This window comes from Macrotis lagotis, chromosome 2 (assembly GCF_037893015.1).
Source record: "Macrotis lagotis isolate mMagLag1 chromosome 2, bilby.v1.9.chrom.fasta, whole genome shotgun sequence".
NCBI lineage: Eukaryota > Metazoa > Chordata > Mammalia > Peramelemorphia > Peramelidae > Macrotis > Macrotis lagotis.
The window spans coordinates 113,029,790-113,051,912 of NC_133659.1; the positions used below are offsets into that span (position 1 = coordinate 113,029,790).

Sequence of the window (22,123 nt, forward strand, 5' to 3'; positions counted from 1 at the left end):
TGCTGGTGAATCAGAATCAGAATCAGAACCGAGCGGGGGGTGGGGGGAGGCGGACGGATATTTAGTCAAGAGAAGAGATCTAAGAAGATTTGCTAGTTGTATTCAAGTATCAGAGTTTTCATATGATAGTTGCTAATAATAGAAATAGCTAACATTTGTATAATAGTTTAAAGTTTGAAAAATTGTTTTCATGCTTATATTTGATCCTCATAACTCTGAGAAATAGTTGCTTTTATTAGCCTCCTTTTACAGATAAGGAAACTAAGACAGGCAGAGGTTAGATGATTTGCCTAGGGTCACACAGCTACTACATGTCTGAAGCAGGATCTGATCACTCCAAATATAGCATTCCAAGACCTGAGTTTAAATCCCAACTAAGACACTAGCCACTATGCCATCTCACTGTCTCATGAAAGAAGGAATAAATGAAGCCTACTTTGCCTGACCCAGGCATGAAGAATTAAAAGTAGTGAGTGGAAGTTTCTGAGAGGCTGATTGCCTTAAGGAGTAATGAGTTCCTTTTCATCAGAGGGCTTGAAGCAGATGCTTAATGACCACAGCTAGGGGGTATGACAGAGGGATTTCAAATGTTCAGATATGTGTCAGATTAGATGACCTCTGAGGTCCCCATGACAGTCACTGCCCTCCTTACACCATCTGGATGCTGAAAGCATCCCCCATGCATGTCATCTTTCTCAGAGCTCTCCTGCACTCTGTGTCAATGGCTGCCATGTGGCAAAATTCATAGTAAATTATGAATCACTCATAGCTTCCCCATCCCTCTTAGGATATACTTACTTTTTAAAAGCAATCTCTGTGGTTTAATTTCAGATAACTTGACAAAGGGAAATGAAAATTTTCAGGTAGTGTAGGAATGAGGAATTCAGTGTCCTTTTAAAACTGAATACACTCAGTGACCTATTATGTCATCCTTTCTTGCTGGAGAAACTAGGGTCTATTGGTAATTTTACTTCATTTTTTTGTTTGCATGATTATGTTCTACAGCTAGGCTGTGAAGCATCCTTTCCTTTAGTTTTACAATATAGCATCTACTGCTGGTATCTGCACACAATAAATGCTCACCATATCAAATGAATGTATGGAAGGAGAGATGAATAAATGGATATAGATGTCAGATGGAAATAACCAAGCATATGTTTGGCAAGGGGAGAGAGTTAAAAATCCAAATAATTTTGAACATCAGTAAGCACTATAGATTATATAATTTTAAAATGATAACACTAAGATCTATAAATAAAATGTTTTAATGGAAATATACTAGAAAAGTTGACAGATTTAGAATCAGAGAAATTGAGTTCAAATTTTGACTCAAGTATTTATTATCTGTGTGACATTGGACAAATCACTTCATCTCTCTGAGCCTCAGTTTGTTCTTTAACAAACTAATTGGACTGGACCAGATGACCTCAAAGACTTTTGCTTCCTCTAAATCTATAATTCTAAATATGCCATAGATGAAACAGTATGATATATATCAGTATAATAGAACACTGAATTCACAGTCAAAAGATATGAGTCAGATTCCAAGCCCCCACTACTTTGTGACATTGAAAAGATCACAACCTTTCTAGGCATCAATTATCTCATTTGTAAAATGTGACAATAATCTTTATCATTACAATAATAATGATAATTATTTATATAAATAATATACTACTGATCTCATAAGTTTATAAGAGAAATGTATTTTTAGCCTTAAAGCTCTCCCTATTCTGTTATTATTTTTGCCCAACAATTTGTTTTTGTTTTTTTTGTTTTTCTTATTTTTTAATTTGTTTTTGTTTTAAAAGAGATATAGAGAAAATAGGGAGAGGATTATGAAAGAGAATGACTATCATTAAGGAGCTGGAAAGTAGTCAATTAATCAGTAACATTTACAAATAGTCATCTGCCAGATGCTGGGGTTGCACTGTCCCTACCCAAGGAGCTTAAAATCTAATTGGTGAGACAATATGCAAACAAATATATATTATATATATATATATATATATATATATATATATATATATACACACAAAGTGAGCTATATACTGAGTAAATAGAAGATAAATAAGGGAAGGTCCTGCAATTAAGGAAAACTCCCTAAAGAAAGTGGGATTTTAAGTTGAGACTTACAAGAAACTAGGGAGATCAGTAATTGGAGTGGAAGAAGGAGGGCATTCTAGGCACTAAGAACATCCAGAGAAAATGTCCAGAGTCAAGAGATGGAGTGTCTTATTCCTGGAATGTCACTAGATTGAAGAGTCCATCATAAGAAGAAAGCAGATTTTTTTTTCTTGACACTTAATATTGTCCATTGCATTTTTTCCTCATTTCCTCAGAGAGGGAAAAAGTATGGAAAATTTCAAACACTGAGTCTGAGACAACATGCTCTGGGGGGGAAAAGCTATGAACTAAGATCTGGATTTTGACTGAGCTTTGACATGTAGGAGCTTTGTGACAATGGACACAACATTTATCTTTACTGAGCCTCATTTTCCTCATCTATAAGGGGACTAAATTGTGTCTTATTTATCCCTATATCTCCTTTAGGGTGTATCACATAGCATGGCTCAATGTTGAATGAATGACTTTGAAATCTCTTAGATCTCTTCTAACTCTAATATTTTATGATGGGGGGATCCTATTTTTTTCCCTTTTTGACTTTAACTTAGTTCTTCTGTCTGTCTGCCCTATACTTTTTCTCCTTCACAGAATCTCAGAATTGACATGCATCATTGAATCATTTCTAACATCTGTCCAACAAGCCTTTGCTTAAAGACCTCCAATGAGAAAGAATTTACTACCTTTCAAAGCAGTCCAATCCCCCTTTGATTAATGTTTATTGCTAGGAAGTTTTTTATTTCTTTAAATTTAAAATATGAATGTCTCTAATTTCCTTTCATTTCAACTAGTTCAGGTAGTCTTTGGTAAAATGTATTATCCAAGGCTGAACACAGCACTCCAGGTAAGATGTGATAAGGGAAAATACAGTAGGACTATTGCTGCCCTATGCAATGACTCTTGATGCATTTCAAGTTCATTTTAGCTTTTGTAAAAAGTCTGATTTTTTTATGTGAATTCTTTAGTCAGACTTCCCCATCTTGTATTTGAAAGGTTTACTTTTTTAAACCTAAATATAAGATTTTTTTCATGAAATCGCATTCTAGTAGATTCAGTCTACCATCCTTAGACTGTCATGCCCTTTAAAGATTCTCATTCTGTCATTTAATATGGTACCATACCCTCATATTTAAGTCAATGCTTCAAAATCATGGAATGCAGGTAAGTACTTCTTTTTTTTTTAAACATTTTTTTTAGGTTTTTTACAAGGCAATGGGGTTAATTGGCTTGCCCAAGGCCACATGGCTAGGCAATTATTAAGTGTCTGAGACCGGATTTGAACCCAGGTACTCCTGACTCCAGGGCCGGTGCTTTATCCACTGCACCACCTAGCTGCCACCTGGCTGCCCCCTAGCTAAGTACTTCTTTATCCACCTAACCTATCTTGGGTTTCAGCTTATTAGTTATTTTGTTCTGATTTTTAAAGTTCAAAGGTCAATTCCTTTATGGAAAAAATGGAAATAAAAGAAAAGTTGAATAACTTTATCTTTCTCCACTGGTGATTTATTTGTAATTTCTTTGTAATTAATTTTATTCTACAACCACAGCCCATTCTGAGTTTTTACACTCTTGCAACTATTTTTTTTAGCATGATTATCTTCTTTATTTTTTAAAAATTTATTTATTTTGAGCTTAGGAAATAAAATAAACCATAACATAGTAGAATAGAAAAAAAATAATTGTATATGAAACTGAAAGCTTATTATATACTATTTGCTATTCCTTTAAAATATATAGCAAAGTTACCATGTAACTTTTATCCTTTTATTCTCTCGCCCAGAGATGGCTATTATTAGACATTTGTTTATGTGTATATGTGTGTGTGTGTATATTATATATATATATGTGTGTGTGTGTGTGTGTGTGTGTGTGTATAAAAACAATTCTAAACATTATTTTATTTATCATTTCTTTTTCTGGATGTAGATAGCATCTTCTTTCATATGCCCTTTGTAGCTAACAGGTATTTATAATAATCTTAAAGAATAAGCTCATGCTATTGTATTCATTCTCTTTTATCTAACCTTTTTTAAAAAATGTTTTGTACCTATATTTTAAAATATGTTAGTCTGCAAGTCCCATGTGCATTCATGATTTTCAGACATCCTGTCCCCAGCCCATCCCCTCTTTTTCCTCCTCAATGGTTTGTTTTTCTTTGTGTTTTAGAATTTCATTCTTCAAAGTTTCCTCCTCCTGGACTGATTTCCCACAATAGAATTTAAGTTCATGGGATCCTACTCCTTTATTGTCTGAAAGAGTAGCTCTAACCACCCCCCTCTCCATTTCCCTGATCCTCTGTTGCAAAAGTCTAAATGTTCATGGTAATTCATATTGCATGTATTCTGAATGTTGCATTGAGGGAACTTAGATGTTATGTCCCTCCTTAACATCATTATAAGATCCAAAAGGTTAAAACACTATTTCTCTAATAATTTTCTGTTTCCCCCAGTGTCTAGAGCAGTATTCCAACATATTAAGTGCTTACTGAATAGTTGCTCATTGGGTTGGGTAAGCATATATTGGGTATATATTAGACTAATGGAAATGGGGTTAAGTGGTTTGCCCAAGGCCACACAGCTAGGTCATTATTAAGTGTCTGAGACCAGATTTGAACCCAGGTACTCCTGACTCCAGGGCAGGTGCTTTATCCACTGCGCCACCTAGCTGCCCCATCACAGCAGTCATATATTTCTAACAGGTGCTAGATGCTTTCCCAGCACCTAGTCTACCATCAAGCATTGGATGCTTTTGAGTGAATCCATCTGTCTGTCCCAGCAGCTGAGGAGAAGCTGAAGGTGAAGCAATCTTTTCATTCCAGTTTCATGGGAACACTCTTAGAGGAGTATTCTTGATGAAACTGGTTTGTAGGGGATTTCCAGGTTTGCCCTTTTTAAAAACTACAGTGCCCTATTCTTAACCACAAACTCTCCCTTCCCTAGGCAGGGAGATTTCTCAGGTGCTTATCTGGTGTTGAATTCATAAATCCAAAGTATGTGCCAGTTCCCTTTGGGTGTGGATTCTTGGTAGAGGGCATGATACAAGAGGCAGGCCTTTTGTAGTGAGTACAATTCCAAGAAAATTCCTTGAAACCACCAATAAAACATGCTAAGACAAGGCTTTGAGCACATTAATTTGCATTGGGTTATATTGTCTTTGAATCTCCCAATACTTAACATAATTGTCTCCTTTTACAAAAATTATGATTATCTTTTGGTTTTACATTTCCTAGATTTCTTTCTGTACATCCTTCCTTACACTATCAGAGAGCTATCCCATATAACATTTTTTTAAAGTAAAAAAGAAAGCCAAGAAAAACAATTCGGCAAAACCACTTAATACAATGGAAAAAATCTGGCATCATATGCAGTATTTCACACTCATGGAAACTCCATCTCTGCAAAGGAGGGGAAATAGCCTTTCATGATGTAATATTTAATAGGATCATAGATTTAGAGTTGAAAGGAACCTTAAAGATTATCTAGGCCAATTCCCTCTTCGAACCAAAAAAAAAAGAAATGAGAGCCCATAAGGTTAAGTTAATAACAAGCTGGATTTCAATCCAGTTTCTAGGAATCTGAAGTCATATAGTAAGTACCATGATGCCCATTCAAGAACTCAATTATCAATTCTAAGAATTATCATTGTTGTAGATTATTTAGTTATATTATGAATTTTTAACATGTGTGTGTGTGTGTGTGTGTGTGTGTGTGTGTGTGTGTGTGTGTGATGGTCCTCTCTGGCAGTCTGGTAAAGCCAATGAACTCTTTCCCATAATATTGTTTTTAAATGTATACAAGATATAATATTACAGAAGAAATAAAGCATACTGAAATATAGGTATCAAAAAAGTTTTTAAAAATAAGTTCACAGCTAGAGGATAGAGCACCAGCGCTGAAGTCAGTAGGACTTGAATTCAAATCCAACCTCATAATTACCTAGCTGTGTGACCTTGAACAAATCATTTAACCCATTGCCTTGCCAAAAAAAAAACCAAACTGGGGGCAGCTAGGTGCCCCAGTGGATAGAGCACCAACCCTGGAGTCAAGAGTACTTGAGTTCAAATCTGGCCTCAAACACTTAATAATTACCTAGCTGTGTGGCCTTTAGCAAGTCACTTAACCCCACTGCCTTGCAAAAAAAAAAATACAAGTTCACGGATCCCCAGCATAACAGTCCCCCCAATCTAGAGTAATAACTTGCTGTTATACAGGGCTTGAAGGTTTGCAAAACACTCTTCCCACAATAAATCTATAAGGTAGGAAGTGAATATGTTTCTATTCTCATATCCATGTATACATTACACATATATAAATCCTTATTATTTTGGTGGAAAAGTTTAGACTGCATCAGATAACTAAGTTTCATTGTGGTCCCTGACTTCATGGAGCTTACAATGAACACAGGGATAAGACAGAGAAATAATACAATACCTAGTAATACATGAACTACATTGGAGAGGCACAAAACTTAAGTACTTGTTTTCAAAACTTTTGAAGAAAGTTGTTACCGATCCAGGGATGAGGAAAGACTTTTGAGGTGGTAACGTTTGAAATAAACTTCTCAAAGATGAAAAAGAAAAAGACATTCCAACCTTAGGCAATGGTATAAGTTAATCATGGCTTTCATTTAATGTTGTGATTTAGGTTTACAAAGCTCTTTTCTCACTCAGAGGCCCAGATATGTGGCAGAAATTATTGCATTTCACTGGAAAAATAAAAATATGTATAAGGGATTGAGATGATGTGCCTGAAAAAAAAATAAAGTGATCCCAGATTGTGGAAATTTCTTGAATGTTTGACATTATTGAGAGTCAGTGGAGATATTTAAGCAGAGGCAGATAGAAAAACTATTAGACCTGCAGCTGAAATATTCCATATGTATTATCTCTCCCATTCCAGTGTGAGCTCTGTGAGGGCAGAGACTGTCTTTTCAATTTTTCCCCCAGTGCTTACAGTGTCATGTAAATTTAAGAGCTTAATAAATGCTTTATTCATTCACATTTTCAAATTTATTCATATTGATTCCTCTTAGAATAATTGAGTAAACACTATATACTTATATACGCACATGCACATGTTCTTGTATTTTGCATTAGTATAACTGTGAATGGAGTATGTGTGTGTGGGGGGCAATATATTTATGTTGTGAGGGAAAGATAGAGGTGGAACCCATAATTCCTCTGACCTCAATTCACACTGTACATTGTGATCAGGGAAGAGAATACTCCTACATCATTATGTTCAAATGAATCATCAAAACTCAGAGAAGTCTTTTTAAAGCATTACATGGTCAAGTTGCACAGCTATGATAAGTTAATAGGTTGATGGATACAGTTTCTCTTAGCAATTCAGAGACTAGGACAACTCTGGGAGACTTGTTATGGACAATACCTTCCACATCTGGATGGAAACATAAAACCCCCAGAATTTGAATGAGCACTATGTTCACTTTTTAAAAATTTCTCTTAAATTTTTCCTTTCTATCCCATAGTTTTCTTTCTTTTCCCTTAGTCCTAATTCCTTATACCTAAAATAACTAATATGTAAACATGTTAAACACTAATTGTACATTTACAATGTTCACTCAACTGTTTGCTGCTGAGGGGAGGGGGTGGAAAAGAAGGGTGGAAGTAAATTGTGTAACATAAATGTGGATGAATGTTGAAAAACTTTCATGAAATATAATGAAAATTTCATGAAAAAATAAAATATCTATCAAAAAATAAGTTAAAAAGTTTTAGCTAAAGGAAAAGGAGTAAGACAATGCTATATGATGTCACCTTAATCATCAATTTCAGATATGCAGACAAGACCACTCTGATGGCAGAAAGTGAAGAGGAATTAAGAAGTCTTTGATAATGGTGAAGGAGGAGAATATAAATGCTGATTGGAAATTTAATATAAAAAAACTGGGGCAGCTAGGTGGCGTAGTGGATAAAGCACCGGCCCTGGAGTCAGGAGTACCTGGGTTCAAATCCAGTCTCAGACACTTAATAATTACTAGCTGTGTGACCTTGGGCAAGCCACTTAACCCCATTTGCCTTGCAAAAACCTAAAAAAACAAACAAACAAAAACCCCTAAGATCTTAGTGACTGGTCCCATTATTTACTGGCAGTTAGAGGGAGAAGAAATGCAAGTTGTGTCAGATTTTACATTCTCCGTCTCAAAGATCACTACAGTCATGAAATTAAAAGATGCTTACTCCTTGGAAGGAAAGCTTTGACAAATCTGGAAAAAAATGTCACCTTGTGGACAAATGTCCATAGATCAAAGCTATGTTTTTTTTCCCAGTAGCAATATATGACTGTGAGAGTTGGACAATAAGGAAAGCTGAGCATCCAGAATTGACACTTGCAAATTGTGGTGATGGAGAAGACTTTTTCAGAGTCTCTTGAACAGAAAGGAGGTCAAATCAATATTTAAGGAAATTAATTTAGGCGATTCACTAGAAGGGCAAATACCAAAGCTGAAGCTTAAATACTTTGGCTACATAATTAGAAGGGACTCACTGGAAAATACCTTGATGTTCTGAAAAATTGAAGGCAAAAGAAAAAAGGGATGACAGAGGATAAGATGAATAGTTAGCATAATGGAAACAATGAAGATGAACTTGGTCTTTGAGAGAATAGAGGATAGAAGGGCCTACTATGGTACATAGAATCACAGAGAGTTGACACAATTGAACAAAATATCAACAAAAGCCAAATAACAGAATTAAAGCATTAAACCAATGTATAAATATGATCCATTTTTATAAATTACCTCCTTTTAATACATTTGATTATTTCTTTGATAGAATATTGTGAAATAAAATGTTTTATTTGTCCGCCTGTTTATATGCTGGGCTTGAAGTTAGGAAGACCTAAGTTCAAATACAGTTTCAGTCATTTATTAGCTCAGTTTCCTCAATGGTAAATTTGGGGCAAAAATAGCACCTATCTTACACAGGAGTGGTGTTAAAGATAAAGTGAAATATAAAGTACTTTACCAATGCTTATTATTATTACTACTATTATTATTATTACTGTATTTTTCTAGTGATAGTCAATAACCAGTTCAGATGACATTGCTTTAAAAAATACATGCATTCACAATGCATAGTATTCTTTTTATCACTCTTATTTTTCAAAAAAGAAAGAGTATTTTAGCATGTAATAATGTCATGTTCTATGTAATTACAACCACACATTTTATTAATAAAAATAATAAATTAAAAATAATAAAGTCTATTGATAAATAAAAATTTTACATTAATTTGTATTAAAATACTCTTTCCACTAGGACAAATAAATAAATAAAATCTAAGCAAACCAACCTAAACCTACACAAAAACTTTTCTAGATTTTAGTGTAATAATCCAAACTAATATGTTTCTGATTTTTGTCTTCATCCCTACCACTATTATTCATCTACAGAATCAAGAATTTTAAAAAATTTATTAAGATTTTTATTATATGGACATGCTTTTCATTCCATATAATCACCATCATCATCATCCAGACTTGCAGACTTAATAATTTTTTGACTAGTAGTTGATAACTTAGTCAAAAGCAATTGTAACATTGGTGGTAGAAGAGTTTGCTGTAAAACCTGTAATAACTGAAAAGAGGAAAAGTACATATATGTGCAAAATTATTTATAGAAGCTCTTTTTTTGGTGGCAAAGAATTGGAAATTGAGGTAACGTCCATCAATTAGGGAATGGCTGAACAAATTGTGGCATGTGTTTATAATGGAATACTATTGTGTTGTGGTGTTCCTCCGTGTGTGATTAGCAGGATGCTCTCAGAGAAACCTGGAAAGACATGTGTGGACTTATGCAAAGTCAAATGCACTATATAGGAGAAGGTCTGTGACCTGAGCTGAGTTAGCTAGGGACCAGAATCAGTCAGGAAAGTGTTTCTGGCACCCAAACATCAGCCATCAATAATCACCAGCATGGTTTTCTGAAACAATCAAAAATAACTTTGAAAGACTTGTGATGAATAATGCTACCTATCCCCAGAGAAAGAACTGATGGTGTATAAATATGGATTTAAGCACACTTTTTTTTTACTTTCTCTGTTTTTCTTGAGGTTTTTTTATGTTTTCTTTCACAACATGACTAATATAGAAATATTTTGCATGACTACACATGTCTGGCCTATATTGAATTGGCTTCTTGATGGGAGGAAGGAAAAGAGAGAATTTGTAAGTTTTAAAAATGAATATTAAGAATTGTTTTTACATCTAACTGGGAAAACATTTAAAAAAAACTTACAAGAACTGCTGTGCCTACTCATGGGGAGCAGAGACATTGATCAAATGGTCCACACTTTTTTAATATTCATTTTGCCCTAATGATTCCTCAACAAGCTTTAATTTTTCAAGGAAGAACTGAACAGAATTAATATCTTTAAGGTTGGGTAACCTGGAAATCTCAGCTCTCTCTTTAGCAAGTTTATGTTTCTGTCTCTGTTCTTATGGATTACTTTGACATTGGGGTGTTCAACATGGATGTAGTAAACAATGAAAAGGACCCTGCATGTGGCCAGTGACAGTGCTTCTCCATGTGTGACCTACTAGGTTTCCTGCTGCTGAAGGTGGTAATTCTAGTGTTTATCTCATGGTTCATTTATTTAAATAATGTCTGCTGTCTTCATTATGACTATTAGTAGTCCCTAGCCTCCTGAGTTTTAAACAGTTTGATGTACAAAGAGACCCTAATGAGAAAGGGTAAATATAGCATTATAAAAAAAATTGGAAAAATGACTTGATTTCTTTTGGTGTTGATATCTAGGTCTTTTTCTTCCCTCAGCATGGCATCCTCAACCACCGAAGAACAGGGGAGTGCCTCCAGCAACTTCCTCCCCCAGAATTCCAGTAACTACATATCCTTAGACTTTGAACCCAACACAGAGTACCAATTTGTGGAACAATTAGAAGAACGATATAAATGTGCATCATGCCATTCTGTGCTTCACAACCCGCATCAGACTGGCTGTGGACACCGATTCTGTGAAAACTGTATCCTATCCTTGAGGTAGGAGAAGATCTGTGACATGAGTTGACTTATTCAAGGACCAGATACAATCATGAAGGAATTTCTTAGACCCAAACTTTAGCCATAGATATTCGCCAATATTCAGTTGTCTAAAACAAAATGGGGAATTTTTCCAGAACACTTCTTCCGGGACTTAAGTATTTTTTGTATTTATGAGTGAATTTGCATATATTTTACTGTCTTAAAATGGGGGTTTCACCTTTAGTTCACAAAATGCAAATTTGTGGAGAGTTGGCCAGGAATGGAGTATATATAGGGACAAAAGTTCTTGCTCCTCAGAATTCTCCTTTCTGTACTCAAAGTATAAAACTATGATAAGGATGGTTTTAACATGAATTAACTTTTGTAAGCAAAGAAGTTGTTGGTTTCTGGTTACCAAATCTCTTCTTGGTTTGGATCATAGCATTTTGGTGAATTTTCCTCTCTTCCTGGACTCTGAGGACCAAATTGTTGCCTTCTTTAGGGCTAGAAATGGGGAAATTCAGAATGATGCTTTTATGTTTGGCATATGACTATTTACCCAATAGGAAAATAAATACTATTAGCTTTTTTCTTTTTTCTTTTTTTGATTCTAGAGAATTAAATGCAGTGTCCATCTGTCCTGTGGATAAAGAGATTATCAAACCCCAGGAGGTAAGTGGGCAGTGCTTTGATATTTATTGATTGACTGATTGATTATCATGGTCTCAGTTTTATTCAGTCATTCAAAAATTAGCCAATTAGATAACATGTGCTTTAGAGTTTGGGACAAAAGATTGGGAGGCAAAGACTTTCTTAATATCCAAGTTCCCTTCAATGTCATTTATTTTTATTATGTCTTTCAAGCGACTCAAGTCCCTCAACTCTTAACAACAGGTCAGAGCACCGAGATGTATTGCAGTTCACTGAACATACTAAACTGACCCATATACACTCACAGTCTGCCCTCCACCCCTACCCTAGAAGACATGTACACTATTACTTCCTAGAGATGGAAATTCTGCTATTGCTAACAAAAGTAGGTCAAGGAATGCAGTATTGTCATCATACCTCCCTTACTTACTCCATGCCCCCCACCCCAATACAGTGAAGTCATGCACTAAGTATAATTATCATGATTTTATTGTATTGATGGTTGTTACAAGGAGTCAAAAGACTTGAATCAGTCATTTATTACCTATGCAACCCTGAGCAAGACAGTTCCTCTTCTTGGCTCCTCCCAGTGTCCTTTTCAGTAAAATAAGGGGTATAATTAAGATGACTGTCACCATCAATACAATAAAATTTGTGATTAAATCTCTCCATAAGTGAGCACTGATCCAGGTCCCAGAACTTTCTTCCCTCTTCCCATCAGATCTAAAATGACTTTCCTTGTAGATCAGTAGAATAACTGTAACATTAAGGAATACAGATAATACAATCTAGGGGGAAGTCACACAGCACAGAAGTAAGGAATTTCCACCAGATTTTAGAGCTCAATGTTATCTTAGGACTCATTTCATCCAATTCCTTCATTTTTATAGATCCTAGGGATTCAGTGATTGGCTCAAAGACATGCAACCATTGAATGTGGTAGAATCAGATCTAGAATTTTGTTTTCTGAGTCCTGTTCTGTTGCCCTTTATATGATGCTATGCTGTACCAGAGATGGATATATGTTTATGTGTGGATGTTTATGTAAATATGTGTTAGTAAATGAATATGTAAAAGACTTCCAGATTCCACTGTAGTATAAGATTTTCAAACAATTGGCATTCTTTCTCCACCTCATTGCCATTCCTATGTGCAGTAACTGGATTGTTAATCCCTAAATACAGCTAATTTTGCAGTATAATTTGGTTTATAAATACTGAAATTTTATTTTGTCTTCCTTTGGATCTGCATTTGGTTGAGTTCATTGTTTCTCAGAGACTCAAAAACTGTAAACCTTAAAAAATATAGAATTAAAATAAATGACAGAAAATATAGGTTAGATGTGAAGTCCCTGGGATTTACCATTAAGCATAGTTGGAAGCCATTATGATAATGATCACACCAAACTGAGGGAGATCAGAATACTTATACAGCAATTAAGGGAAGGAGACAGAGTATATATAACAATAGGAAAAACCTTAAATTTCCATGGAGACCATCCTATTAAGTTGATCATCTTTATAAAAATGCTTTCTGTTATCTCTTTCTTGACTAGTCTTCCAACATCCAGTTCACATAAAATGAAAGCTGAATATTGATCTAAAGAAATCAACCTTTTTACCAATAATTTGGTTTTGAAAAACTCATTATTATTATTTTATTATTATTATAATTACACTTAGACATCCAATCCTTCAACCCATACCTATTTTTTCCCCAGTTTTGTAAAGCAGCTACTGGGGAAGCACAGACAAAGTAACCTACTAAACTCTTAGAGAACCTAGTAGGACATATATGTTGTTTGTAGAAAATGGGAGGATTGAAGCCGAAAGGGGTTTCATTCTTTGATCTGAAAACATTCTCAAAGAATTAGAAATATGTAGAAATATGAAGTTCAAGAAGCATTGTACTGAATTTTGTGCAGAGGTAGCAAAGAATTTTGGTTAATGTTCCCCTGTGGTTTAAGTCTTATGGAAGGACATTGAAAGGCAACATAGCAAAATTAATATAGTCTAACTTAAGTACGTGTATTCAGGGATGCTGATTTGTTAGGCAAGGTAGTTCATCTGGGAGACCTCCCTGAATAAGTTGAGTAAAGTATTGAACAGAGAAAGGAGTTTGGATTGACAGAAAGGAGAGTTAAAAGACTTTCTACCTTTGTCCTACAAAAATTGCTTTCTAAAGTCTTGATGCTGCCCTAAGCACTAGTAGATGCTCATATATGTGAGTAAGGTAAAGGGCTCTTAGACAGGAAATATCACTTCACCCACAGCCCCACCTCCTGTGAGATTTTGAGGTCAAGTTCACAACTAGGTTCCTCATGTAACAGATCTCTGGGCATAGGGTTACCCAGCTTCTACAATAAAAGCTCCATCAGAGCAATGTGTCTGTGATAGATTTTTTTCAGTTTTGTGATGAGTCAGAGTTTTCCTTTCAAGGAAAGAAAAATGTTCCTGTTCAATTAGTTTTCAAACCTCTGACTGGAAGTTTCCATCTATGGATTTAGCTTATATCCCTTCTCCTTTGAAGTGTCTGATGGCTAAATTATTGTCTTCATTAGCCTACACACACACACACACACACACACACAGCCCGCTTTTCTTTCAGGTGTTTAAAGATAATTGCTGCAAACGAGAAGTCCTCAACTTACAGGTGTTTTGCAAAAATGCTCCTTGCTGTGCTGCCAAGATGATTCTGGGGCGATACCAGGTGAGTCTGAGATAATCTGCCTTTAACTCACATTAAGGTTCTATCTTTAAAATCCTATGGGGCCCCCCAACACAGTAACAGATGTTCTATAAGAGTCTTTGTTCTTTCTATGAGCTTTCTATAGCTGAAGATAATACTCAAGTAGACTGAGAGAGTTGGTATGTTTATTAAAGAAAGGCCATTATAAGGGAAGGATTTGCATAAAGTACAAATGGAGGAAATGGTGCATTTGGTGTGTGGGTGTGGGTGGTTGGGTTTGTGGGGTGGGGGAGCCCAAAGTAAGTTTCTCTTGGAGGTTTCACTTCAAGCTGTCACTCGATTTCACTTTTCCATTTAGCTGAGGAGACATTCTGTTGAATAGAAACCTCAAGCAGAAGATGTAATGGTTTTATTTTGGCAGGTCTACATCCGGTACATGCACAGAGTAAATAAGTAATAATATTAGTGTCTCTAACATTTAGCAAACTGCTAGGAGATGGTTGAAACTTTTCTTTTCCTCAGACACATGTCTTCCCCATGTTTCATTCATAAGATTCATTTCTTAGTTCTATTGTTATAATTGTTTAGTCATTTTTCAGTCATGTCCAACTCGACTCCATTTGAGTTTTTCTTGACAGAAATGCTAGAGTGATTGTCCATTTGCTTCTCCAATTTGACTTACAGATAAGGAAATTGAGGTAAACAGAGTAAAGTGACTTGCCCAGGATCACACAGCTAGTAAATGCCTAAGGTCAGATTTGAATTCAGGAAAATGAATCTTCCTGACTCCAAGACTAGCACTATGTCATCTCCTCATTAGTTAGAACTATCTACTAAATTAATAATTAGATATTTATCATTTTTAAAAACTTCTAGATATGATGACAATTACAAATCATTATTGTCCCAATGAATGCCTCTCCCAGCAAGATCAACTAAGGAAAAAGAAAGCAAGCCATTTAATGTCTTGAGATATAATGTTGACAAAGAAACAACTTTTATTTTTTTATTTTTTTTAGGTTTGTTTTTTTTTTGCAAGGCAATGGGGTTAAGTGGCTTGCCCAAGGCCACACAGCTAGGTAACTATTAAGTGTCTAAAACTGGATTTGAACTCAGGTACTCCTGACTCCAGGGCCAGTGCTCTATTCACTACACCACCTAGCTGCCCCCCAAAACAGCTTTTAATCCTACTCACAGGATTACCTAGAAAAATTCTTGTAAGGTATATAAGGAAGATGATAGTTATGCCAACATCCACCAAAACTTTGATCCAGTCTTGGTTTGTTAGGCAAGTCACCTAATCCCGTTTGCCTCAATTTTCTCATCTGTAAAGTGAGCTGAAGAAGTATCTAGTATCTTTGCCAAGAAAACCCCAAATGTGGTTAGAGAGTCAGAAACAACTGAACAACAACAAAAATTTTCAAATCTGATAACAAATTTGATTAAGAACTCTTCCCCTATGCTTTTGAAAAATATCTTCCTCCCTAGCACCTAGTATATTTCTTAGTACCAACAGATATTAATTGAAAAATATTTAGATGTAAATTATATATCTTTACTTTCCTCTTCTTTCCTAATTCTCTAATTTTCTCCTCTAATTCTCCAAAGACAGTTTTTACATTTTCTGCCAAAGTAGCTCCTCTTTCTCCTTCTTCCCACTATTTACCTTTTTTTTTTAGCAGAAATGGCTTTTGACTTTAAAAATGATAGAATTAGAGGTGGCAGGTCCAAACACAGAGGTAGCATATAATTTCATCAGACTGTTATTTCCCATATGACTTCAAGTAGTTCTTTTTATAGAACTAGAGAGAACAATGAATAGAGGGCTGAATCTAGAGTTAAAAAAAAAAACCCAAAAACCTGAGTTCAAATTCAGACTGTGTAATTTAATTTGTCTCAATTTCCTCAACTATAAAATTAAAGTTAAAAAGAACACCTTCTCACAGGGTTGTTGTGAGGATAAAGTGAGATAATATTGGTGAAGTGCTTAGCACAGTACCCAGTGCAAGGGCTTAAATACTTTTGTTCTTTTCCCCCCACTAGGATGATCCTTGTGTGTTTTCTCTCTATATTGATGCTAATTAATTGAAAATATAGTCATATTTGTATGTGTTTTAGGATCACCTTCTACAGTGTTTATTTCAATCTGTGCAATGTTCTAATGAGTGCTGTCAGGAAAGAGTCCTTCGAAAAGATTTGAAAGATCACCTGGACTTGTATTGTCAGTTTCGAGAGGAAACATGTCCATATTGCCAAAAGGAAATAGTGGTAATCAATTTACAGGTAAGACTGAATAATCTGAATAATTGTAAAAGAATAGATACTACACAAAGAACACATTGCTAAACCCAAAATTTCTGACTTTAAAAATCTATCCTTTTTTGGGTTATACAGCTGTTCTATAGAATCAAAAGATTGCAAAATATAGAAAGACTTCTAATATAAACTCCTCAGTTTGCTCCTGGTAACAAAAAGATGTTCTTTCTTTGGACAGACGTATTTCAGTTCTAATTCACTTAAGAAGCAGAGGCATATATCCGTGGTTATGGGTAATGTGACATAAATAGCAATGAGCTGTTAAAATTTTTGAATGTACTATATAAGGTTTCAGCTACCAAATTGCAATAGAAATGGGTCTTTTTCAGATGAACTTTCCAAAACATTTTCATTGATGTGTTCCTCTGCATCATGGTGGCAGTGTGGCTGAAAACAATTATCACCTCCCAAAATGGGAACCCTCACTTAACCATTTCCTAAAGTTTGATACCCCTTGGCATTGTGCTGTCCATCACTGAGCCAATAATTCTAATTTTAAAATCATAAAATATTTGGGAATCATACCTTTTCCTGGATCATCAGATTGTTTTGAATCAATGTTGATTTAATATTTAGCAAAAGTATAAAATACTATTGTTATTAATTTTTATTTCAGAACCTTCAGAAAAGACCACAGCAAATACTCTCTGATTTTCAAGAGTTTCCACTATAGAAAAGAAAATTAGAAATTTTTAAATACCACACACAATGAGACTTCTCTTTCTAACCTCTACTAAAAATAAAAGACAGCCTTTACATATTTTGTTTTCCTTTCATCACCTATTTTGTTTTTCAGAATCACAAGGAAAAATTTTGCCCTGACTACCCTGTATCTTGTCCCAATAATTGTTTACAGATTATTCCAAGAACTAAGGTATTGTAAATTAGTCATTTGAGTACATTTGCTAAAAACTTTTAGCAGTTTTCAGTATTGTAGAGTTGATGGTCCTAGAGATATAATTTAATTGTTGGGACTAGTCTTCCCACTTCTCTGTGATTTTCCTCCCTTCTGTAGTCCTAAGTATTTTTTTTCATCATAGTCTTACCCTTGCAAGCTTAAGCATCAGCTTTTTTTTCTTCCTGTCATTCATCCAAATATCTGTCTCTTCCTTTTCCCCCTACTGGCCAATCTTTGCCTCCCTAATTTTTAAGGGTATCTATTTCCATATTTCTATGAATATGATTTCATCAATGGGGGGGGTTACTTCATTGTTTTAACCCATTTATACTATCTTCTCCTCTGTAAATTCTGTCTTTTTACTCCCCTAAATCTTCCATGGTAGTTGACTCATTGGGCAAAGTCCTTCCTCAATTCCTCTCGACACTGGACCCAAACTGTCTTTGTTGGTTATCCCTGACTCAACTCCTTATCCTGCCATACACCTTTCTGATGACATCTGTTATATTGACTTTCCTGCATTTAGTTCTTCATATATTGAAGACTTCATTGCATCATGCATTTCTCCATTGCTCTTTGGATGACTGGCAACTTTGATTCTTCTGACACTGTGATATGATATGACTCATGACCATAAAACATCACTAGAAGACTATTTATATTAAAAATAAATGTCTAAGGGCAGTTAGGTGGTGCAGTATATAGAGCACAGGCCCTGGAGTCAGGAGGACCTAAGTACAAATCCGGTCTCAAACACATAATAATTACCTAGCTATGTGACCTTGGGCAAGTCACTTAGCCCCATGGCTTCACAAAAAATAAATACACACACACACACACACACACACACACACACACACACACACACACACTCTTAGAAATCCTAAATGCTGGGTGGCTAGGTGGCGTAGTGGATAAAGCACCGGCCTTGGAGTCAGGAGTAACTGGGTTCAAATCCGGTCTCAGGCACTTAATAATTACCTAGCTGTGTGGCCTTGGGCAATCCACTTAACCCCATTTGCCTTGCAAAAACCTAAAAAAAAAATCCTAAATGTATCCTGTAACTGTACCCATTTCCTCAATTCCTTGAATTTTCTGGATAGCTGTTCATGATATTGCCCTTGATTTCACTATCCAGCAGAAGATCTGGCACTTTGTACTTAAGTAATTGATTGATTGGTGCTTTTATCCCCATCACCATACCACATCAAAATTCAACCTTCATTAAGACCTAGTTCAAGTCTTACCTACTTCATTAAACTCTTCCATGTAACCAAATGATCTTCGAATTCCTATAGAATATGTGCCACCCAAAGGGCTCTTAACATATACTATATTTTGTTATAGGTATGGGTTATAGTTATAGGTATGGGTTATAGTTATAGGTATGGGTTATAGTTATAGGTATGGGTTATAGTTATAGGTATGATTATAATTATAATCATAATGACATTGAGAAGATCTTGAATTCTCAAAAGCAGTGTCAATAGCTCATGTAAGTCCTACCAGCTAGTACAGGCCTGTTGACAATTGGATACTACCCTAGTTGTTAGTAGTCTAGGCCCACTTAAATCAATTTATATTTATCTATCTGTATTTAGATTATATCTTTCTTTCTTTCTATTTGCTGAATAGAAATAATTAACCATAAAAGTATGCCACTGTGTGTAAAGCTCCTTGAAGGCAGGAACTGGTTTTTGCATTTCTTTGTATTTCCAGCATGGAGTGAGAGCCTGATCCATCATAACTTAATAATGCTTGTTGAGTGATTCATTGGAGTCGAATCAGTAATGTATTATTATAGCTTGGAATTCTTCATATTCACAGGTTGGTGAACATATTACTGTGTGTCCTGAGGTAGAACAAGAATGCCCCTATAAGCATTATGGTTGTCCTGTAAAGGTATGGAAATTAATACTTTTTAATTTGGCTCTCTCTGCCACCTTCTAAAACTATGCAATTTATTTCACAGTCCTTGATGGTATTTTTGCATGCAATCTAAAAACTGAGGCTTCCATTTAGGGTCCAGAATAATCTCCTGAAGTTCTGGGAATATAGCAGTGATAGTCATTCACAGCTTTGACTCCAATTCTCCTGGAATTTCTTGAGTTTCTTACAATAAATTGATTCCCATGTGTGCAGTATAATTTTTCTTGAAATAATTTCCATTACAAAATCATGTAGACAATAAAAAGATTCAATTTGTCCAAAAGAATCTTTGAAACCTAGTAACTGGAAACCTTAGGTATCAGTGCCTACTGTCTTTAAAAAATTGTCCCTGAATACAACCCTCAACCTCTGGTTGTGATGAAAACAATTTCAGAAAATCCTCTTTGAAAAATGCTCTAAAACAGAATGACTGAGAATGACTAATTTATTTGAGGTCTGAGTACAAATATTATGTTTGTTTTATCTCTAAGTTATAGTTACTCTCAGTTTTGTATCCTGATTAGAAGTAGTAATCACACAGAAAAACTATAAAATCATTCCCTTTGGATTGGAAATTTGTTTTTTTTTGTAATAGTTAAGTTGGGCTGAAATAAAAAAATCAGGTGTGTTTTGTACACATCAGGTAATTAATGAATAAATTGCTCAGGTCCTTGGTACAAATTTAATAGATCTAATCCACAAAGTAGATAAATTTTTAGAGATAATGTTGAGTTCAGTGTAGCTATATGAGGTACAAAAGGCTTGTGACCTCAGTGAAAAGGAAAAATCCTTAGACATTCCATTAATGATCAAATCTTTTTATCTTCCCCTTTAGAGAGCCTACCTTTGTCTTTTGAGATTGTCACATATTATAGTGAATTCACAGAATTTCAAAGTTATAAGAGACTTTAATAATGATTTAGTCTAATCCATGAACTAAAGAGTCCTTACTAAACAGCATGTCTCACAAGTGGTTACCTGGCATTGACCTGAAGATTTTCAATGAGGGGGAACTCACACTTCCTGAGGCAGTCCAGTCACCTTTGGATACCTTCAAGTTATAGGAAGCCTAAATTTGTTTCTTTGCAGCTACCTATTGATCCTATTTTGATCTTCTGTAGTCACTTTCCTTCTGTTGATGAGAGTCAGCTATAGAATTGCACCCTCCCCCTCTCCTTCCCTTCTCCTTTATTAATAAAAATATTTGGATAATTGAAGCAGTTAGGTGTTACGGTGGCTAGAGCACTGAGCCTGCAATCAGGACTTAAGTTCAAATTCCTCCTTAGACAATTACTAGGTGTTTGACCCTGAGAAAATCATTTAACTTCTGTCTGCATTAATCCACCAGAGAAGGAAATGGCAAATCACTCTAATATCTTCACCAAGAAATCCTCATCACAATTGCCTGTCTCTGTTCCAGGCTTGTGATCTGTTTACTAAACTCATCTACTACTTCTTTCTATCCATATGGTCTATAGTATATTCATATAATAAAACTGCTTTTATATATGTCTCCATTGAACTTCACCCAAACAATCTCACCATTTTTTCCTCTCTGACTTTTGGATCTCATTGCAGGTTACCTCCTTAGTAAACAATACTTCCCATATCATCTTTCAGCTATCTTTTTTCTTTTGAATTTGCTGCATTCATCCAGATCTATATTACAATAATGTTTATTCAGCTCAAAAAGTCTTATTGATACCTTTGAGATCAGATTTGCTCCTTTGCATTGGGACCTATTGTTCATCTTGCTTGTTGCAATATTTGGATATTTGAAGCCATTCATTTTATCCTTGACTCCTTTTCTCTTTGTTTCCTATGAATATCTGGGAATTTCAATAGTTATTTGTCCCCTTATATAGTAGCACCTCTCTATTGTGTCTATATTTTCAGCTAGATAGAATCAGGAAAATGGGAATCTATTCTCTGGCATTTGGAACTCACTAGCTGTGTGACCTTGGACAAGTCACTTCACCCTGATTGTCTCACATCCAGGGCCATCTCAAGTTGTCCTGATTCATATCTGGCCACTGGATCCAGATGACTCTGGAGGAGAAAGTGAGATTAGTGATTTAGCACAGCCCCCCCCCCCACTCAAATCCAATTCATGTGTTTGTCATGGCATCACCACCCTGATGTCATAGTCTTCTTTGAGAACAAAGGAAAAACATCATCATTATTTTCAGCCACAATCCAGAAATGCAAATCAAAATGCAAATCACATTTTCAGACATGATATTCTTAACCAGTTGTTTATGTCCTATTATGTTGATATATCTCTTGCCTTCAGTGAGTAGCAAAGATTAAAAATACTTCTAGTATTGCTGATGTAATTTAACAAGATACTATAATCTTTGGCAATACTTTTTTCGATTCTATCTATACTTATAGTCATATAAACTACCAAAAATAGATAACAAGTCCTGGGATGTTCTCTGCTGTTACAACATCCACAAATGGATGTTCCAGTTCCCCAGTATTATAAAACTACCAGTGCTCATCTCTTTTTTT

General features: G+C 35.2%; 1 protein-coding gene across 7 annotated transcripts in view; it reads left to right on the forward strand.

Moving 5' to 3' along the window:
* The window catches only part of TRAF5 (TNF receptor associated factor 5), a 51,113-nt gene that overhangs the window by 21,040 nt on the left and 7,950 nt on the right, over positions 1-22,123 (forward strand). For all 7 annotated transcript variants that reach the window (XM_074222605.1, XM_074222602.1, XM_074222604.1 and 4 more), the window contains 6 exons: positions 10,921-11,145; positions 11,742-11,799; positions 14,386-14,487; positions 16,585-16,749; positions 17,579-17,656; positions 19,508-19,582. In XM_074222605.1, the coding sequence (XP_074078706.1) occupies positions 10,922-11,145; positions 11,742-11,799; positions 14,386-14,487; positions 16,585-16,749; positions 17,579-17,656; positions 19,508-19,582 (702 nt within the window). In that variant the 5' untranslated portion in view covers position 10,921. The remainder of the gene's footprint in view (positions 1-10,920; positions 11,146-11,741; positions 11,800-14,385; positions 14,488-16,584; positions 16,750-17,578; positions 17,657-19,507; positions 19,583-22,123) is intronic.